At 41.9% G+C, this 21,839-nt stretch overlaps 1 protein-coding gene across 2 annotated transcripts in view; it reads left to right on the plus strand.

Moving 5' to 3' along the window:
- LOC137380212 (cadherin EGF LAG seven-pass G-type receptor 3-like) overlaps nt 1-21,839 on the plus strand; it is a 305,811-nt gene that overhangs the window by 130,672 nt on the left and 153,300 nt on the right. For both annotated transcript variants that reach the window (XM_068052016.1, XM_068052015.1), the window contains exons 6-7: nt 1,703-1,860; nt 4,563-4,726. In XM_068052016.1, coding sequence (XP_067908117.1) covers nt 1,703-1,860; nt 4,563-4,726 — 322 coding nt within the window. The remainder of the gene's footprint in view (nt 1-1,702; nt 1,861-4,562; nt 4,727-21,839) is intronic.

The raw sequence follows: 21,839 nt of genomic DNA on the forward strand, positions 1-21,839 counted from the left end.
TAGGAAAGTGGAATTGAGGCCACAATCAGATCAGCCATGATCTTATTGAATGATGGAGCAGGCTCTAGGGGCTGATTGGCCAACTCCTGCTCCTAATGCTTGTGTGTAGCCTTTCAGGCAATTCATTCCAGAATATCAGAAGTTGTGTAAAAAAAAAATCTCCTCCCTCAATTTTGTCTCTACTGGTCTTTACTTAAATCTGCATTCTCCGTTTAGCTGGTGGCAACAGTTTCTCTTCAATTACTCTATCAAAATTCATTGTGGTTTTGAACACCTCTATTAAATCTTCCCTTAACCTTTTCTGCTCAAAGGAGATCAATCCCAGCTTCTTCAGTGTGTAATTGCAACTTCTCAGGCCTGGTACCATTTTAGTAAATCTCCTTTGCAACCGTGACAACCTTCGATTATATAGTTACCCGGAACTGGACACAGTACTTCAGCTGAGGCTTAACCAGTGATTTGTAAAGTTTTTGTTTCAGACTTCCTATGTTAATAGTTTCAGTCTCTTCTGGTTGAAGCCACCTTCTCTACAGAGTTAGGAGCTAACTGTGCACCTTTATAGATGGAAGAAAATTATCTTGATCACAGTTCTCTAATCTTTTCAGTTATACAGTATTTTCAATAACATTACAGATCTTTATACCCACTCAAACTTTGTGTGCAGTCTTTGTTAGAAGATTTGTAAAGAGAAGTGTTGAGATAGTTTGAAAACTGTGCCACTATACCATTATACCAACACGGATCCCTCACCAGCCACTCAAGTCATGAGCTGGGCTAATGACTGCACCCTCGGGCAAAGTTTCCACTTCCTTCCTGATGTAGGAGGTTTATTAACAAGTAGGTTGCAGCAGTGCCAGCAGACTAATGTTTTCAGGCAATGACGGTCCCATCTGGATGCAATCAGCTCATCTTTCTCGAGTACTGAAATCAATTTCTATAGCTTTGTACATGAATTTGCAGGTGATTAGGAAATCCATTGGATAATTTAATTTTCACATATCTGAAAACTTGTCTCTAATGGGGAAGGAGCTCTGTTTTGCATTCTCATTCTATATAGAAGGTAGACAAAGAGGAGAGCAAGGCAAAGAAAAAATGTGGATGAAAGATGCCTACATTAAAAAGTAGACATGTGCATAGGAACAGAATAGAGAATAAAAGGATATATCTCCTTGCAGATTGCCTGGTTACTACAGGTAAAACTATTTTCTTGAAAACTCACATTTACATATTTATACAATTTGGGGGAAATTGGACAAAGTGACCAGCTTCAGAAAAAAAGGAAGGGGAGTAATTGGAGGGAAAATTATTAGTTTGTGGAAAATTCATTTAAAACAAACAGGTAAAAGTAAGCATTAACTTAAACTTTTTAAATAATCTGTGCAGTATAAATCATTGTGGGAGGTAAGGTTCTTATTAATGTTTTATGAGGTATCCAAAAGTGTTTGTTTTATATATTAATGTTTCTTTATAACACCACATCCTGCCACAAGAAATTGCTCTTGCTTAATTGTAATTGATTTACCACTTTCATTAAAAGAATGGAACTATCCCCTAATGCGCTCTATTCATTTCTGTATGTGAAGAAATCTGGTAAAATTTTATGAATGGTTACCATGTAGGGATCAGTAAGATAGCTTTTTTTTTTGAAACCCGATGGCTAGCTTTCATGTGATTATCTTGATTATGTGCATTCTTCTTTCAGCCGAAAATTGGGTCATTTGGAGTTGCACAAGGTCCCTCAGAGCAGAAGGTGGCAATCTTAACAGTTGATGACTGTGACACCTCCATTGCTGTCCGTTTTGGGGATGATATTGGAAACTATTCATGTGCTGCTGAGGGTGTACAGTCCAGCTCAAAGAAGTAAGTGTGTAAAATATGACAGTGCACGAAACTGATGTTATATGTTGTATTTTTGGTGTAAACAAATGATTTATGGTTGGTGGTTTATGCCACCATTGAAAGATTATCGTGAAAGATTGTTGGTCAATTGCTTTTCAACCACCCACTCCTACGTTGTGTCCTCTTTGTATCTGATTATTTAGCTTCTTTCTTGCTGTGTGGCATCGCTATGTATGTCGCTCCACATTCCCCAATAAATCTTTACTGAGAACTATGCCAGAAAGTAAGAAATATTTAAATTCACAATGAGCTTCCTTTTGCACTGATGATGAGTGTTCCCCTTCAAAGTAGCCAGATGATTAATTTAATGCTAAAACTCTTCTGGATCTCTCACAAAATGTTGCTCATGGACAGTTTGAGGATACAAGGTTCTGAATTGTGGCCCTCTGAAACCCCAGTGACAACCTTGACTCCTGTTTGTAGCAGAGCCTTGCAAAGCTGAATGCTACTGATGGAGAAATTACCCCTCCTGAAAAGATCTCATTCATGCCTTCGTTGCTTCTAGATTTGACCATTCCAATGCACTCCTGACTGCTCTCCCACATTATACCCTCCGTTAACTTGAGGTATTCCAAAACTCTGCTGCCCATGTGTTATCCCGCCTCAAGTCCTGTTTCCCATCAGTACTGTGCTCGCTGACCTGGTGGAGCAACATCTTGATTTTAAAATTTTCAAATCTTACTCTATTCTGCATCAGGATATTCAAAAAATTCTAGGTAATCTGCAACTTTTTTCCAGGTCCCTAAATGAACCAAGGGCAAATTGGAGCATGTGATCTCCTGCCCTTCAATCCCAGCAGCCTTCTAAACAGCAGACATGAAGTCTTACCAGTGGACCATAAAATTACATTTCTCACATACTGGAAGGCTCGGATTTCAAGAGGTTCATTCTCGCAGCTTTTGAATATTTTCCAATCAACGGGTGCAGCCTCCAGGATGTATTAAGTTGTTTAATCCTATTTCCAAGAGAGAATTTCCCCTGCGTAGAGAAATTGGGTACATTGTCTAGCAAGCCAAAAAATCTGGACAGCACACAGTTTCCATTTGACTTTGACCTGAAGTAGCAGCATTGACCGCTGGGTAAAGTTTATGAATGTTCAGCTTGTGAAATTTTGACCCATTCCCATAATAGTTGATTCCTGTCTAATCTTCTGGAACAGGACCAGCAGTGGTACACACAGCTCAACTCCCTGTAGTAGCAACTCTAGGAGCCTAGAAACAGCAAACCACTGTTACAATTAACCTTTAAAAGGAATAACGAATGCAATGAAACAATTACGGGAAGTCTCAGAGGGAGTAATGTATTTCTACTTTGTTACAGACTCCAGTATAGGTTTACAAGAGACTGAGGGGGAAGGAAGATTCTGGAATTGTTATTGCAATTGCGCCATTTATACAGAAAGTTTAATTTTTTTAATAACTGAGCTCTCCATAATTGAAATTCATCGTGGGCAGTATCACAAAACTACCAATAGCAAGTCAGCAGCCTGTTTCACACTTGGCCAGCCTCTCTCTTCCTTTGACTAAATCAGGCAATGTGGATTGCTGATTCAGTATTGCCCATTTTGTGATACTGCCCAAGACAAATTTGAACCCTTATGAAATTGTTACCTCCATACTAACCTTCATATTATTTTCGTAAAAACACCCTCTAGCTGGCTTCTGAAAAAAAGTTGCATTTTTATAGCTTTTGTGACTAATGAAATAGTTCTTATTGAGGATTGTCAGTTTGAGGGTTAGGTACGTGATGTGGGCATTTGCTCACTGGGAACTAGATGGAAACTGCCCTTACTTATTTTCTGTAGGGCCATTATACTCAGCAGATAGAGATGACTTTCATCCCATCAGTCTGGACTATATTTGAACCCATGTCCCAGAGGTGAAGGGTCAGTGTGTAACTCATTGCACCACCCAGTTCCCAATTATCGTTTACTTTGACTGCACTTTGTTTTATTTATTACTGATGACATTAAAAAATTGCCTTATTTGCACGTTCTGAAGATCTAATTAAAGAAACTAACTTGATGGGTCATTGAACTGACAGTGCACAGAAGATGAAATAACGTATGAAGCACCTTGGGTTAATGATGGACAGTGTTGATTCTTTTATCTCCTCATACCGTTAGACCGAATAACTCAATACCAATTTCTCTGATGCCAACAGTACTGACTGTTCAAGCAAAATTATCTCCAAGACATAAACAGAAATAAATCAAGTGGTGTTAGAAGATTATAATTCTTAAATAACTTTTAGAAAAAGTAGTAGTCGTAACATTTACCCAAAAAATTTAGGAAATTGTTGCTCCTTGAATAAATTTGTCTTTCCATAACAACTTTTGTGCTGATAATGAACTAGCATATGCCATTTATGTCACACTAAGATGCTTGGTGACTCTTCTAAGAGTCACGGCATTTCATCAATTTTGTGGTTACTTTTCACTCTATAACATTTACTAAGCAATGATTTCCAGCAAATGAAATCAGTGCAGTTGCACAAATTTTGAGATTTCATTGAACACAACTCAAACTGGACTGTTAATTGCAAGGTTACCAGAATCCCTAGACTTCATAATTGCTTTGAAACGCACACTGACAGCTAGCTGCGAAACTACTTCCTCAAGTAAAGTATCCAAATAACATTATACATTTGTTGTTTGCCAATAGGTCTCTGGATCTCACCGGTCCCTTACTGCTTGGGGGTGTCCCAAACCTTCCTGAGAATTTTCCAGTGATTAACAGGGAGTTTGTGGGGTGTATGAAGGAACTTCACATTGACAGTAAGCGTGTTGACATGGCAGCCTACATTGCCAATAATGGCACCTTTCCAGGTAATGAAGTTAAGTACTTTTGATCCTTTTTGGTTGACAGTACATTGTATATATATATATTGAGTATCTCCCTCCCTCCCTCGCTCTCTTATCTATCTGTGTGCACAGTCAGTGCAAAAGGTATGTTACTTTCCCCTTAAATGCTTAGCATTGCATCTTGAGTCATATGATTCATAGGATCTCCCTTCCTAACAGCACTGTGGGTGTACCTACCCCACATGGACTACAGCAGTTCAAGAAGGCAGCTCACCATCACCTTCTCAAGGGCATTTAGGGATGGGCAATAAATGCTGGCCTAGCCAGCAACGCCCACATCCCATGAATGAATAAAAAAAAAAATAAGTGTCATGTGCATGGATGACTGGTATCTACTTGTACGCATGACAGAATGGTAAGATATATAAAATCAGGGCTAAGGTGTTGTGAAATGAGAACAGAAAGTGCTGGAAATACTCAGCAGGTCTGGCAGCATCTGTGTAGAGAGAAACAGAGTTAATGTTTCAGGTCTGTGACCCTTCATCAGAACTGGTAAAAGTTAGAAATGTAACAGTCTTTGAGCAAATGAGGGGGGCGGGGTAAGAAGAACAAGAAGGAAGGACTGTGATAGGATGGAGGCGGATGTCATGGAACAGAATGCAAATGGAGTGCTAAATAGTTGTAGTGAAAGACAAAGCATGAGTCCAGAGAGAGCGCTAATGGCAGAATAATGAACAGCTCTGTACAAAAGCAAAAATATGAACAATAAGTTTAAGACTAGCACATGGCTAAAAATAGTTAAAAGAAGAAAAATATAAAATAAATACAAATAATAAACAAAAAATAATGGGGCTCATGGTCTGAAATTATTGAACTCAATATTGAGCCCAGAAGGGGACCAAGGGGAAGGTCAGTGGATGAGCAGAGGCAGACATTTAAACAGATATTTCATAACGCTTAGCAAAAATTTATCCCAGTCAAAAAGGACTCGATGAGAAGGATGAACCACCCATGGTTAACAAAGGCAGTCAAGGAGAGTTTCCAATCAAAAACTAAGGCATACAAAGTGGCGAAAACTAGTGGTAGGCCAGAGGATTGGGATTTTTTTAGGAACCAGCAGCGGATGACTAAAAAGCTCATAAAGAGGGAGAAAATTGATTATGAAAGTAAATTGGCAAGCAATATATAAACAAACAGCAAGAGCTTCTACGGGTATATAAAAAGAGAGTAGCTAAAGTGAGTGTGGCACCCTTGGAGGATGCGACTGGAGAATTGATAACGGGGAGCAGGGAAATGGCAGATAATTTAAACCAATATTTTGCTTCGGTCTTCATGGTGGAGGACACTATAAACATCCCGCAGATATCAGATAAGCAAGGAGCTAATGGAAGGAAAGATTTTGTAACAGTCTCTATCACGAGGGACAAAGTACTTGACAAATGAGACCAGAGTCAGACAAGTCACCAGGACCTGATGACCTACATCCAAGGGTTTTAAGGGAAGTGGCTGCAGAGATAGTGGAGGCATTGGTTGAAATATTCCTGAATGCACTGGATTCTGGGAGGGTCCCAGTGGATTGGAAAACCACTAATGTGACGCCCCTGTTCCAGAAGGGAGGGAGACAAAAAGCAGGAAACTATAGGCCAGTCAGCCTAACATTGGTCGTTGGGAAAATGCTAGAGTCCAAAACACTCCTCTCTCTCTTACCATATTTATTTCTTTGAAGTGTAGGATTGTATAACAAATACCTGAAAGAAATGGGGCTTCAATTTAGATTGTTCTTTTGGCACCCTAAAATTGGAGATGGAAATTGAGCACGTTTTATAGCCTTAAATCCCCTCCCCTCAAGAATAAATTATACCCATCTGTAACCCCTTTTAAATACCTATTATTCTTTCATACATAGTATAATGGATATAATCCATTGAATGAAAGCGATTGGGATCAAGTACATGGAGCCAGTATCAGTTTATATAATAAAGTGCTGTAAGGAGTTCTGTGGAACCTGCAGTTCTAACACTGCAGTGTATGGCTACATCAATAGCAAGAACAATGAAAAGGGGAATTAAAATGGTGGATATGAATTCCTCAGAACAATTAATATTTAATGTCATTTGTTGTACTGATGGTAGATTAATAATGCAGAATGGTCATTTGTGATCCTTTTGACTTAATGGGTAGTTATGAGCACTGGCAGATTGCAGGTAGCTTTGATTTATATTGTATGAATGGGGTAATTTGGCAAAGTTATGAATGAGTTTCATAGTCAGTGCCACAAGTGTTACATACAACAACAAATTGTGTTTATATAACACCTTTAACAAAGAAAAACATCCCAAGGCACTTCATAGAGGCATGAAAAAAATGAACGCTGAGGTAAAGATGCGAAGAATGCCAGAGAATGGGACTTAGACAGCTTATAGGGCACAGTTGCCAATGATGGCAGATCGAGTGGATTGGATACACAAGAGGCTGGAGTCAAAGGAATGGAGAGTTTTGGGGGTTATAGGTCTGGATGATATTACAGATATATGGTTTTGGGACTGGCAGCCAATATAAGACAGTGATGACCAGGGTGATGTGCAAGTAGGACTTGGTACAGGGTAAGATACAAGCAGTTTTGGAGTGGCTGGAATTTATAAAGTGTGATGGATGGGAGGTGAGTAAGAGGACCACAGAAATATTTGGAATAAAAACAAGAAATGCTGGAAATACTCAGCAGGTCGTGCAGCATCTGTTGAGAGAGAAGCAGGGTTAACGTTTCAGGTCTGTGACCCTTCATCAGAATATTTGGCCCTGATTTCATGATCAGCAGCAAAGTGACGGTGCTTACCATTGACCTCAAAGAAAGCTGTCAATAAAGATCCAGCAGACTGTGTACTGTGCATTTCCCCTTTCCCAATAATATAAAAGCAAAATACTGCAGATGCTGGAAATCTGAAATAAAAACAAGAAATGCTGGAACCACTCAGCAGGTCTGGCAGCATCTGTGAAAAGAGAAGCAGAGTTAACGTTTCGGGTCAGTGACCCTTCTTCGGAGCTGACAAATATTAGAAAAGTCACAGGTTCCCCTTTCCCAATGTTAGGGCGGCACAGTGGCGCAGTGGTTAGCACCGCAGCCTCACAGCTCCAGCGACCCGGGTCCAATTCTGGGTACTGCCTGTGTGGAGTTTGCAAGTTCTCCCTGTGTCTGCGTGGGTTTCCTCCGGGTGCTCCGGTTTCCTCCCACATGCCAAAGACTTGCAGGTTGATAGGTTAATTGGCCATTATAAATTGCCCCTAGTGTAGGTAGGTGGTAGGGAAATATAGGGACAGGTGAGGATGTGGTAGGAATATGGAATTAGTGTAGGATTAGTATAAATGGGTGGTTGATGGTCGGCACAGACTCGGTGGGCCGAAGGGCCTGTTTCAGTGCTGTATCTCTAAAAAACAAAATATTGGTTTGAATCTGGTGCTAAATTTCAACATTTGTCAATGTGATACCAAATGTAGAGGAGTGGCAAACAGTGAGGATGATGCCTGTCAACTGCAACAGGGCATGGATAGGCTAGCAGAATGGGCAGACAAGTGGCAGATGGCATTTAATAGAGATTTATGTGAGGTGATGCATTTTGGCAGAAGAGATAGGGAGAGGCAATATAGATTTAATGACACATTTCGAAAGAATGTGCAGGGACAGAGGTACCTGAGGGTTCATGTGCATAGATCCTTGAACGTGGCAAGACATATTGAGAGAGTAATTAGCAAAGCATTTGGGATCTTTGGCTTCATAAGTAGAGGTATTGCGTACAAAAGTAGGCAAGTTATGCTGAACCTTTATAAAGGTTAGGCTACAACTGGAGTATTGCGTCCAGTTCTAGTCAGCACACTTTAGGAAGGATTTGAAGATCCTGGAGAAGGTGCAGAGAAGATTTACCAGAATGGTTCCAGGGATGAAGCAATTAGCTACAAGGTTAGGTTGGCGAAGCTAATGTTATTCTCCTTGGAGCAAAGGAGGTTGAGAGGAAATCTGATGGAGGTGTACAAGATTATGACAGGTTTAGTTCAGGTAGACAAAGAAAAGCTATTCCCAGTAGCCATGCTACAAGGAGCAGGGGACACAGATTGAAGATTTTGAACAAGAGGTACAGGAGAGATGTGAGGAAGAGCTTTTTTACACAGTAGGTGGTAATGCTCTGGAACTCACAGCCTACAAGGGTGGTGGAAGCAAGGACGATCAATGATTTCAAAAGGAAATTGTATAGGTATTTGAGGGAAAGAAACGCTGGGCTACTGGGATAAAGCAGAGAATAGGACCGACTAGATTGCTCCAGAGAGCCGCATGGACTCGATGGGCTAAATGGCCTCCTTCTATGCCATAATGACTCTATGGGTGGAATCTTTCTGGTCCTGCGGAGGTAGGCTTGAAGGCAGGACCAGGAAAAAAATTAGATTTGAGAGTTGGGTCAGTGGTTTGACTCTCTCCTACCTCCAGGCGATCTTGCCACATGGAAGTCATCAAAGGCAGTAGCTACCCACCCAGCAGCAGCAGTAACCAATTTGAATAATTAAGTGCAAAATTATGCAGATTGGGGATGCCACCGAGTTCTTTCCAGCAGCGGACAGCCTCCGCCTAGGCCAAAGCCTGGGGTTGGGGTGGGGGGGGCGGGGGGCGGTGGCTTGCTGGTGGCTGTCTGGGAGTGCTCACGAGGCCACTTCCAGTTCCTTCCCTGCCGGAGGTGCAAGGATCAGCGGGTCACACCTGTGGCCACATTTGAAGCTAAAAAGGTAAATACCTCTTCAGAGCATGCCTCAAGATGGAGGCACCCTCGCGGTCCCCGTCTCTCCCCGTGGTACTGCTGTCCTTCCAAGGCTGCAGGCCCTCTGATTGGGCCTGCAGCCTCAGGAATCCACCTGCTGTCCTTAATTAGATGGCAGACATGGAGGAGGCCAATTAGGAGACTGCCTCCCAAAAGGTTGCGCCAGCGGGCATGTGCCGGCAAGTGTGAGGTTGGGTCCCGGAAATAGTTTTTGCCCCGTGATTATTCTTAAAGGACATAAGATTCCACCCTGTGACTCTAAATCAGGGGATCTTCAGGCATCCAGCAACAGTGATGTCTTCAAGCAGGGTAATCAGCCAATCATATTGAAGTATTCTCTTAGACAGCAAAGCCGGAAGCAAAAATGCACTAATTTTACAGGGAGTGAAATAAATGATTGGGACAGACACATTGGATTAAGGTAGAAGCTGTGGATTTTTTTAATATTATAATTGAGAAATTTGAAATTCCACAAATATAAAATTAGTTTTTCAGGGCCAGAAAGGTTTCTTCAGTAGTTGTTATGAGCTGTTAAAAACCTAGTTACATCTTATACAACAAGTGTTGAAGAAATTTGTTACGCCAGATTGTTGAAGAAATTTGATTGTCAAAGAAATTCTCCGGACTCAGACCTTGAGCATTAACAAATTTTATTGCATGATATCATGGGGAGCACACCTTTCCTAATCACGGTCCGGTGCTACTCCAAAGCGCTCCACATCTCCGCGGATTTATATAGTACAACAGATGCCGAGCTGACAGTTTCCCAATTAGTTACAAAACCACAAGATAAGCACAGGACGGCCTATGTGACTATACACCATGCAGAATCCGAGGTCAGCTTCGCATAAGGCTGTACATAACAAGCTATTATTTTCCTTAAGTCAATGCATACTCCAGATACCACATTCGCCCGTTGATAACGTCTGTGTGGGTTGCGGTTTTGCTTAGCAGGTTGCTGCAGACAAACGAGTCATTAAAGCAAAGAGCTGTAGACCCCAATGTCAGCAAAACTGCTACCACAATCCCTCCTTTTTGATCATAAGATCAAAGGAGCAGGTCCTGGGGGATTATCCGGCGGTGGAGAATCAGAAGGGTAGTCCTCAGGGTCTGATTGGGGCACTGCCTTGTCATCCTCTCCTCAAGCAGTTTCTTATTCCCCTATCTCCCTGGGAACGTTAGGCTGAGCCACCCTCGAACAAGGGGCGTGGGTTTGCCTGGTCAGTATGTTTCTCACACTAACTGTTCCTTAGGAATGTGTCATGTCTGGGTGATGAGATAAGAAGAGTGTTGCGGAAGCACAATGTCTCTCTCTGCTATTGCGCTGTACCAGCTGCAAGGCCAAGTTGCCTCTGCAGCCCTGAAGTTATGAAGTCATTTCTGATAAGCTGTCTCTCCCTGCAGCTAGCTTGTTGGCAATACATGATTGATTAATTATTTCATCTTAAATGTCCCCATAAAATTCTGTTCTTAAAATTCTGTTCTCACAGTCCCCCCTTTGATTCTTCAAAACACTTTTAAGAATCCTTCCCTTGACCCCACCTAGGTGCCTTTGATGGTCTCTATTTGTCTAGAAACAGCCTTCAACATCCGGAGGGGTCGCACTCAGTACGTTGCCTGCTTGTGCCACAAGAGGGGCCTGCGGGAACTCTGTAAAGGCATATGTTTTGCAGGGGCTTCAATTACTTGTTTACAGCATAAAAGGTGGTACACTTGTACTATTACAATTTCATTTAAGCATCACTGTTACATAATCGATTGTACAAACATAATACAATTCCATTCTTAGAGTACATTGATCATTCATTAATTCATTTTAAGTATATATGAAAAGGTTATACAATTACCCTTTTATGGCATAACTAATTGTCCCTCCTTTGACAGAGCAAGTTCGAACACTAATTGCTTTTCGGGTAGCTGTCCAACCTGTGTTCATACATCCTCTTAGATCGCCTAATTAATTTCTAAAGTTGCCAAATTAAATAGGTCACATATAACACCATGATACCCAAAACCACTATCAGGACATGGGAAATAATTCTAAACCAGGGGTGTATCTGCACGTCTGACCCCCAGTTCCATAAGTCCTCCTGCCATTTATCTCGTCAATCTCATCTTGTAGCATCTTCGACTGTTGTTCCAGATTGTAGTACACTACAGCAATGACTTCTAGCTGCTGTCTCTCTTTACCCAAGCCTGTGGGCAATGGCTGAATAGTATATTCATAGTCCCGGAGGTAATTTGTCAAATCCTCCTTAATACTTTCTGTCACAGTTATCGTTTCTGTCTTTTGTTTATGTATCTCTACCAACTCCATCTTCCCTACTCGGGTTGGTATTTGTGGGTTGAACCAAAATGTACTGTTGCTCACCGGCCAAGTCCGTTTATGTCCATACTGGTACTCCTTCGCTGTGGTGGTTAAGCAATATCTCCCCTTTTCCATATAGGCCACATGGGTTAACCCTGACAATGCTTTCCTAGTCTCCATGGTGCAATTTACAGTGGCATTAAATCCACATTTTGATTCTGCCATTTTATTTATAGGATGAGGACATATGACCACCTGGTTTTCCAGACTACACTCAGACAATGGACAATGTTGTTCCAATTACCTCTTTTCCAATTTCCATAACATTTCCATAACATAGGGTAATATATCATAGTATTTTATGTGATCTTTTCCCCTCATCACTCCAATATTTTCTACTTTGTATAATTGCATCCCTAACTTATCTCAGAATTACAGGTATTCCCAACACTACTCCAATACTCATAGATCCTGTATTTACACTCTCCTGACCTTTCCATACCTTAAGTTTTCTGATTTGGCACCTGGTAATTTTATCATTCATGTGACTAGTTAAGTATTCCAACTGGGTGTCATTGATCCAAACTGGCACCTGTCCTGCATCAATTTGCCTCAAATTTTCTCGAATTTGTTCTAACATTCACGAACTGTATGTACTACAAACACTTTCATTATTTGAAATGATATCATTAATAGTATGAGCATGACCTTCTAGTACTCTCATCAGTCCTGTAATTAGTTCAGTTGCTCTGCATGTAACAAATCACATTTTCTTCCATTCCCGGTATCTCTTTGCATACCAGGTGGTGTTTATTTTGGAGTCTGTCATTTGCTGTTGACTTTATATACCTTCATTTGGGACCAGTGTTTCCATCGGCCCTTCCCTTTTACCATTACTTTGTCTCCCACAACAGGCACCTTCGTCTGTTCCTCTTTCATGTCTGTTTCTATAGAATCTCCTGCCTCAGCTCATACAGTTGTCTGCACAGCTCCTTCACAAATCTTTAACCCTTTCTCTCATGGGTCCTACTTCCTTACTACCTGCTACGACATACCTTGGCAGTCTCATCACCCTTCCTGTTACCGTATTCATCAAGTCTACTTTAGCTACACCACTCTGTCCCTTTTGTTCCTTTTTCAAAATATCCTTTACTAGCTGACTAAGAGTTCTAACATTCTGGTCCACATTTTCCAAATCTATAGTATTGACAATTGAAGTTCCCGTATTAAGGACTGTGGCTGCGTCATTCTCTAAACTACGTTTATGTCTCTTTCCCTTTATTATTCCCTCATTACCAAATTCCTGTCTCAGCAATTGTTACAGTAATACCTTGTACAACTCTCAGATCTTCTCAGGGCACCAGCCAGGTAGCTGGATATCTGAGATATTCAATGTTACCGGTACCAACTCAAGCTTTATATTATCATATACAATTTTATTAGTTTTTATTATCGCAAGTCCATTTTCTGGTCCTGCAGTTAAGGCAGGGCAAGGGAGACCAGTCACTTGTGACTGCTGGGTCGTAACCTTACTCGTCGGTAATTCAGATGTGGGGGTAACCGTGGGGGTTGGTGCTTCTTGTCTGTTTAATCTCTCAACCTGGAATAGGAACTGTCCTTTTTTATCTTAGAGCTTTAATATCTTGCGCTAGGGGGAGTTCGAGGATTGTCTGCACTCACTTTTGCTCTGTCTCATGCTTTCCCTGTGTTATTACTATTCCCAAATAAGAAACCTTTTCCTTCATCATCTGTGCCTTTTTCAGCTTAACTTTCACTCTGACCTTCTGGAGGAAGGTGGAATATCGATGGATTATTATAAAATCCCTGGGAGAGACACGTCCAGATGTGCTGTTATCCCTTGAACGTAAACGCAAATTTATATTGACACTCTTGTGCCAATGGTATGGACCAGAACCCATTGCTAATGTCCAACACAATAAACCACTTAGACTGTTTTGTTTTTTACTTTCTAAAACTTTGATTGTCCTCTTAAATATCAGATAAATTTCCCTTTGAGTGCTTTAAATAACCACTCATATCAATTAAATTTTGTTTATTGATTCCAATTTCTTATGCCCAGACTTGGTTGTACTTTTTGTACATTAAAGACAGAAGTGCTTGCAACTATCTCCTTCTGAAGCACTTTGTCTCATTGATAAAGATGCTATGGCATTTGATGTCTGCAATTAAATTCTTAAATTCTCAAAGCTGCTGGATCTCTTGCTGTGGCATCAGTTCTCACATGGCCTTGGAACCTGCCGTCACCTGCTTAAAAAAAAAGAATCCATTGTGGTTCTGCCCCTGAGCCCAATGGGTTAATTTGTCCACTTATATCTGTCAATTTAGAAATTTAAAATTTAACAATGTCCAATATGTATAAATTTTACTCTCAGCAATGCAAAAAGCTGCAGCAGGGTTAAGTTCTTTGTTTGTCTCCAAGGGGGCGGAGCAAAACATTCTCAGCTGCGTCACTTTACGTAACCTTTCTTTTCTGATCGAAAAGAACTACTGTCCATTTTAAACTTTTTTTTCCAATCCTTTTGGTATCCTTAGGATTTGAAAACAACAAAATCATTAGTAACATTATCAACTTCAAAGGAAAACATCTCCTTCAGGAAAGACAGCATTTTAGATCAAACTGCAATTGTTTTCAAATTTTTAGCATCTTTTGTAAGAGGTTTCTAATGCCAGGATTTTTTTATAACAAAGATGATTCCAAATTCCAATTTACTGCAATAAATATTTAAAAACCAAAACTGCCAATGTTATATGAACGAGTCTTGTGTCCGGGACTGAAGACTCCTCCAAAACTTGACATAATAAACTTGAAAGTTCATTGTGGCCACAAATGAAATTTCCAGTTTTTCAACTTAACAGGTCAATTAACCTTAACAGTATTAATTTAATTCAGACTTATTAACTTATAATACTTATTAACTACACACAGAACAGAATAGCACGTGCTTATTTTAAAAGATAGGTAAATTACGTCATTTTTCTTGTTCTTCAGGCACCTTTTCAAATGACTGTAATAAAACCAAAAACTAAAGAAAAAGTTATTTATATCTCCTTTGTTTATCCATCTCTCTCTTAAACCAATATCCAATTCCTGACATTTGCTACTTAAAACAGTCAATAAAACATGTCTTTAATTTAAACTCCAGAAACTAGAACAGATTTTAAACTGGAACTCCAATTAAAGCAGGAGTTGTAAACTTCAAATTGGATTTCTGCCAAACATCTTCAGACCTTCAAGGCTGAAGCTTATCTCTTAAAAAATTGTTCATTGCCTTTTCACAGTTGCAAAACCAACTTTTAAAATAATAAAACTTTAACTTAAAATATAATTCAAGTTAACACACTCAACAATCACTTTTCACACTCATTCAATTCCAAACAACTTAATAGACTGATGCTTTCAACATTAAAGCCAGACAACAAAGAGTTAACGACAGTCAGTTCCACAGAACACAAGGACAGAACAGAGAGAGAGAGAAATAAATGGAAAGGGAGATGGAGAATGACATGCAGGGAGTCCGAAACCAGTGAGAGAGAAACTGAGAACAGAGGGTCAGAAATACTGAGAAGGACAGAGAGAGAAATGGAGACATACAGAGAGAGAGAGAGAGCTGGAGGTGCAGAGAGAGAATGCAGCAGTGATGTAGATATTGAGAAAGATCCCAGACAAAGAGAGAGATGCAGAGACAGAAAGATGTGGAGGGGCAGAGATACAAAGTAAGGTGTGTTTACAGAATAGAGAGGGGTGACCCGGGACAGCGGGGAGGGAAATGCAGAGATAATCTTGCAGGAAAGGAGAAACAGAGATGGAAAGATTCAGGGATTTGGAAGTGAGTGAGAGAAGAAATGGAGTGAGAGAGAGAGAGACAGAGGGTCGGGGTCTGGAGCGGGGACGGGAATCTTAGGGTACTGAGGGAGATAAGGTGGCGGTGCAGAGGGAGGGGGGCTCGGAAGAGGGAAGGTTGCTGGGAGGCTGAGGGCGATCTTTATTCTTAGGGGGCTGATGGCCTTTTGCAATTTCCTTACATTTATCTAAACACCGGAGCATGTAAGCATTATCCCAGGAGGGGTCGCCGCACCCACTCTCAACATATGTCCTCCAGTAATCAATTTAAAGGAGCCTCCATAAGGCCAGTTGCCGTGGGACCACCCGTATAGATCGGAGGTGAAAGGGATAACTAATCTACTGTCACCTGTCTCCTTCCAAACAATATAGGCCGGTGACCCTAGCGGAACCAGGGGGTCTCCTACCTTCGTTTTACATTGCACGTATTTACCGGGGCGCTTCTGCGTCTTCCTCGAGGGGCAAACGGACGTGGGCTGCCCTTCTCAGCGGGATACAGTTTACTTGTCCCTGGGGGCAGCCCTTCTTCCTTACGTTTAGAACTCATCGACCCCATCGTCGGACCCTTTGATCACTTCCTCAGATCCGAAGCGCGGATCTACGATCTGTGGAGAAATGAACAACAAACCAAACAAAGACAAACTTGCGCTGGCGCCGTTGTCAATCCCTCAAGGTCACCTTAATTGATTACTATTCCCGAACGTTCTACGGCAGCAGTCTTTCCATCCGTCTTGTCACAGCGTCTTTCCCTAACTTGGGATCAGCCTGTGGACTCAGGTCAGGATCATGCAGTCAGCTGCTTCTATAATTTAGTCAGTCGGTTCTCTACGGCAGCGGTCTTTCCAGGTCAGGATCATGCAGTCAGCCGCTTCTATAATTTAGGTTCGCTCAGGATCCCGTAAGTAAGGGATCCTGCCGACTACGCCAGATTGTTGAAGAAATTTGATTGTCAAAGAAATTCTCTGGACTCAGACCTTGAGCATTAACAAATTTTATTGCATGATATCATGGGGAGCACACCTTTCCTAATCACGGTCCGGTGCTACTCCAAAACGCTCCACATCTCCGCGGATTTATATAGTACAACAGATGCCGAGCTGACAGTTTCCCAATTAGTTACAAAACCACAAGATAAGCACAGGACGGCCTACGTGACTATACACCATGCAGAATCCGAGGTCAGCTTCGCATAAGGCTGTACATAACAAGCTATTATTTTCCTTAAGTCAATGCATACTCCAGATACCACATTCGCCCGTTGATAACGTCTGTGTGGGTTGCGGTTTTGCTTAGCAGGTTGCTGCAGACAAACGAGTCATTAAAGCAAAGAGCTGTAGACCCCAATGTCAGCAAAAATGCTACCACAACAAGGAACAACTTTTTTAAGGACTTTTACAACAAGATGATTAGTGTAATAAGGCAAGTTCTTGCCAGTTCAGTCATTTCTAGTCGATTGCAGTCTGGAGGACTGGAGAAGCATCGAATCACTGACAGCAGCATCTAGATTTCTGTGTTTAACTGCACATGTGCAAACTCCAGATGTCGCTGACAGTTCGCCATCATTGCTACTGCAAAATCCGGGCCAATAAGTCTGAAGGTGACAAAGGTGTGGATGAGGGTTTTAGAGACAGATGGCCTGTTGTAGACTCATTGATTGATACAGCAGAAGAAGTACATTTGACTTATCATGTGCTTCCTCTTTGAGACTAATTGGACAGCTCCTTTACTCACTTGCTTCTTCCCCATAGCCCAGCAATTTTTTCCCTTTACATATTTACCCAATTCCCTTTTGAAAGCTATTATTTAATCTAGTTCCACCACTTTTTCATACAGTGATTTCTAGATCATAACTCACTGCCTCATGTGCCTCTGGTCCTTTTGCTAATTACCTCAAATCTGTGTCCTCTTGTTACTGACATTTCTGCCACTAGAAACAGTTTTTCCGATTTAGTCTATCAAAACTCCAAGATTTTGAACACATAGAAACATAGGAGCAGGAGTAGGCCATTCAACCCATCGAGCCTGCTCTGCCGCTCAATATGATCATGGCTGATCATCCACGTCAATGCCTTTTCCCCACACTATCCCCATCTCCCTTTATGTCATTGGTATTTAGAAATCTGTCAGTCTCTGTTTTAAACCTATTCAATGACTGAGCTTCCACAGCCCTCTGGGGTAGAGAATTTCAAAGATTCACAGCCCTCTTAGTGAAGAAATTTCTCCTCAGCTCTGTCCTAAGTGGCTTCCCCCTTATTTTGAAATTGTGTCCCTGGTTCTAGACTCCCCAACCAGGGGAAACATCTTAGCTGCATCTATCCTGTCTATCCCTTTAAGTATTTTGTAGGTTTCAATGAGATCACCTCTCATTCTTCGAAACTCTAGAGAATACAGGCCCAGTTCCCCAATCTCTCTTAATAGGACAGTCCCACCATCCCGGGAACAATTCTGGTGAACCTTCATTGCACTCCCTCTTTGGCAATAATATCCTTCCTAAGGGTCAGGGGACCAAAACTGGACACAGTACTCCAGTGCAGTCTAACCAAGGTTCTATACAACTGAAGCAAGACTTTGCTTTCCTGTACTCAAATCCTCTTGTGATAAAGGCTAACATATCATTAGCCTTCTTAATTGTTTGCTGCGCCTGCATGTTAACTTTCAGTGACTTATTGACGAGGACACCCAGGTCCCTTTGTACATCTAGACTTTCTAATCTCTTACCATTTAAGAAATACTCTGCACATCTATTCCTCCTACCAAAGTGGATAACCTTATATTTTACTATCTGCCATGTTCTTGCCCACTCACTAAATCTGTCCAAAATCTCCTAAAGCCACTTTGCATCTTCCTCACAACACACATTCCCAGCCTGTTTTGTATCATCTGTGAACTTGGAAATATTACATTTGGTCCCCACATCCAAATTATTGATATATATTGTGAACAGCTGGGGCCCAAGTACTGATCGTTGCGGAACCCCACTAGTCACAGCCTGCCAATGCGAGAATGGCCCGTTTATTCCTACTCTCTTTTCTGTCTGTTAACCAAACCTTAATCTATGCCAGTTAATATATTAACTTCCTATCCCATGTGCTTTAATTTTGCTAACCAACCTCCTGTGGGGGACCTTATCAAAAGCCTTCTGAAAATCCAAGTGTATTTCGTCCACTGACTCCCCTTTATCAATTCTGTTCGTAGCATTCTCAAAAAACTCCGACAGGTTCGTCAAGCATGATTTCCCATTCGTAAATCCATGTTGACTATGCCCAATCAGATCATTATTATCCAGGTGTCCATTTATCACATCCTTTCCAATAGATTCTAGCATTTTCCCTCCTACTGATGTAAGGCTAACAGGTCTGTAGTTCCCTGTTTTCTCTCTTCCCTCCCTTCTTAAATAGCAGGGTGACATTTGCTACCTTCCAATCTGCAGGAATTGTTCAGAGTCTATAGAATTTTAGAAGATGATCACTAATATGCATCCACTATCTCCATAGCTACCTCTTTCAACACTCTGGGATGTGGAATATCAGGTCCCGTGGACTTATCAACTTTCAGCCCCATTAATTTCTTCAAGACAACCTTCTTGCTGATACTAATTTCCTCCAATTCCTCATTCTCCTGAGTCCCTTGGATCTCTAATTCTGGGAGATTTCTTGTATTTTCCTCAGTGCAGCCAGACACAAAGTAATCATTTAGCTTCTCTGCCATTTCTCTATTCCCCATTATAAATTTTCCTGACTCTGCTTGTAATGGACCCACATTTGTCTGAGCCTGACATTTCCTTTTTACGTACCTATAGAAGTTTTTACAGTCGTTTTTTATGTTTTTTGCTAGTTTATATTTCATATTCTATTCTCCCTTTCTTTCTCAGTTTCTTGGTCCTCCTTTGCTGTATTCTAAAATCCTCCCAATCCTCAGGTTTACTACTATTTCTGGCAACTTTATAGGCCTTTTCTTTTAATCTTATACAATCCTTAACTTCCTTTCTTAGCCACAGTTGATTGACTTTTCTTTTTGAGTTTTTGTACCTTTAAACTATGGGCTGGATTTTGACAAGCCCTCAACGTCGTGCTCCAAGGTGACTGGGGCCTGAAGATGGCTCCAGATGAGGCCCGTAACGGACCTCGACATTGACAGGGCCTGTCCCGATTCTCCCGGCAGTGGCGAGGCTCCTTGACGGCACCCCCACCGTTGGGCGATGGGACCACAATTTAAATATGCAAATTAATAACATTAATAAATTTAAATACACTTATCTGAGAGCTTGAGGGCTTGCCACGATCTCCGGTGTGGCGGCCGGCACTTCCATGCCTTCAGTTCCCTGTCTGGGGAAACGAGGCACCACACTGGTGGGGAGGGGGGAGGAGGTAAGTTGATCAGTGGTGAAAAGAGGTCAAATACAAGTAATGGGTGTAGGGGATGGTTGGAAGGTTTGAACTTTGTGCAGTTTTGGGGGGAGGAAGGGCAGATGTAAAAGGTAAGTATTTTGGAAGCGGGGGGAAGTGCAAATAGGTACTGTAATTGTTATTGTGGGGGTGGGAAAGGAGCATAAGAAATTTATTTATTTAGTTTTGGAGGGAATCTTCAAAAATTTAAATATGCCGGCAGGTGGCTGGCTGTCCTTTAAAAATGGCACCAGCACCCGTGCACAGGAGGTGCTGAGGGGAGACGGTGGCATAATGGTATTGTCACTGGACTAGTAACCCAGAGACCCAGGGTATTGCTCTGAGGACATGGGTTCGAATCCCACCACGGCAAAAGGTGAAATTTGAAATCAATTAATACATCTGGAATTAAAAGCCAGTCCAATGATAGCCATGAAACCATTGTCGATTGTTGTAAAAACCAATCTGATTCACTAATGACCTTTAGGGAAGGAAATCTGCTGTCCTTACCTGATCTGGCCTACATGTGACTCCAGACCCACAGCAATATGGTTGACTCTTAAAATGCCCTCTGAAATAGCCTAGCGAGCCACTCAATTGTACCGATCCGCTACAAAGTCGATAAGGAACGAAACCGGATGGACTACCCGGCATCGACCTAAGCACCTGAAATGACAATGGCAAACCCAGCCTTGTCAACCCTGCAAAGTCCTCCTTACTAACATCTGGGGGCTTGTGTCAAAGTTGGGAGAGCTGTCCCACAGACTAGTCAAGCAACAGCCTGATATAGTCATACTCACGGAATCATACCTTACATACAATGCCCCAGACACCACAATCACCATCTCTGGGTATGTCCTGTCCCACAGCAAGACAGACCCAGCAGAGGTGGCGGAACATTGGTATACAGTTGAGAGGGAGTTGCCCTGGGAGTCCTCAACATCAAGTCTGGACCCCATGAAGTCTCATGGCATCAGGTCAAACATAGACAAGGAAACTTCCTGCTGATTACCACCTACCGACCCTCCTCAGCTGATGAGTCAGTACTCCTCCATGTTGAACACCACTTGGAGGAAGCACTGAGGGTGACAAGGGCACAGAAGTTACTCTAGGTGGGGAACTTCAGTGTCCATCACCAAGAGTGGCTCAGTAGCACCACTACTGACCGAGCTGGCTGCGTCTTAAAGGACATAGCTGCTAGATTGGATATGCAGTAGCTGGTGAGGGAACCAACCAGAGGGAAAAACATACTTAACCTTGCCTTCACCAATCTGCCTGCTGCAGATGCATCTGTCCATGACAGTATTGGTAGGAGTGACCACTGCACAGTCTTTGTGGAGACGAAATCCCTCCTTCACATTGAGGATACCCTTCATCATGTGTGGCACTACTGCTGTGCTAAATGGGATAGATTTCGAACAGATCTAGCAATGCAAAACTGGGCATTCACGAGGCGCTGTGGACCATCAGCAGCAGCAGAATTGTACTCAACCACAAACTGTAACCTCATGGTCCAACATATCTCCCACTCTACCATTACTATCAAGCCAGGAAACCAACCCTGGTTCAATGAAGAGTGCAGGAGGGCATGCCAGGAGCAGCAGTAAGCATACCTCAAAATGAGGTGTCAACCTGGTGAAGCTACAACTCAGGCCTACTTGCGTGCCAAACAGTGTAAGCAGCATGCGATAGACAGAGCTAAGCGATCCCACAACCAACCCATCAGATCTAAGCTCTGCAGTCCTCCGGAGACCTGAGACAGACAGACAGAGTGAGGAGCATG

This window comes from Heterodontus francisci, chromosome 19, assembly GCF_036365525.1.
Source record: "Heterodontus francisci isolate sHetFra1 chromosome 19, sHetFra1.hap1, whole genome shotgun sequence".
NCBI lineage: Eukaryota > Metazoa > Chordata > Chondrichthyes > Heterodontiformes > Heterodontidae > Heterodontus > Heterodontus francisci.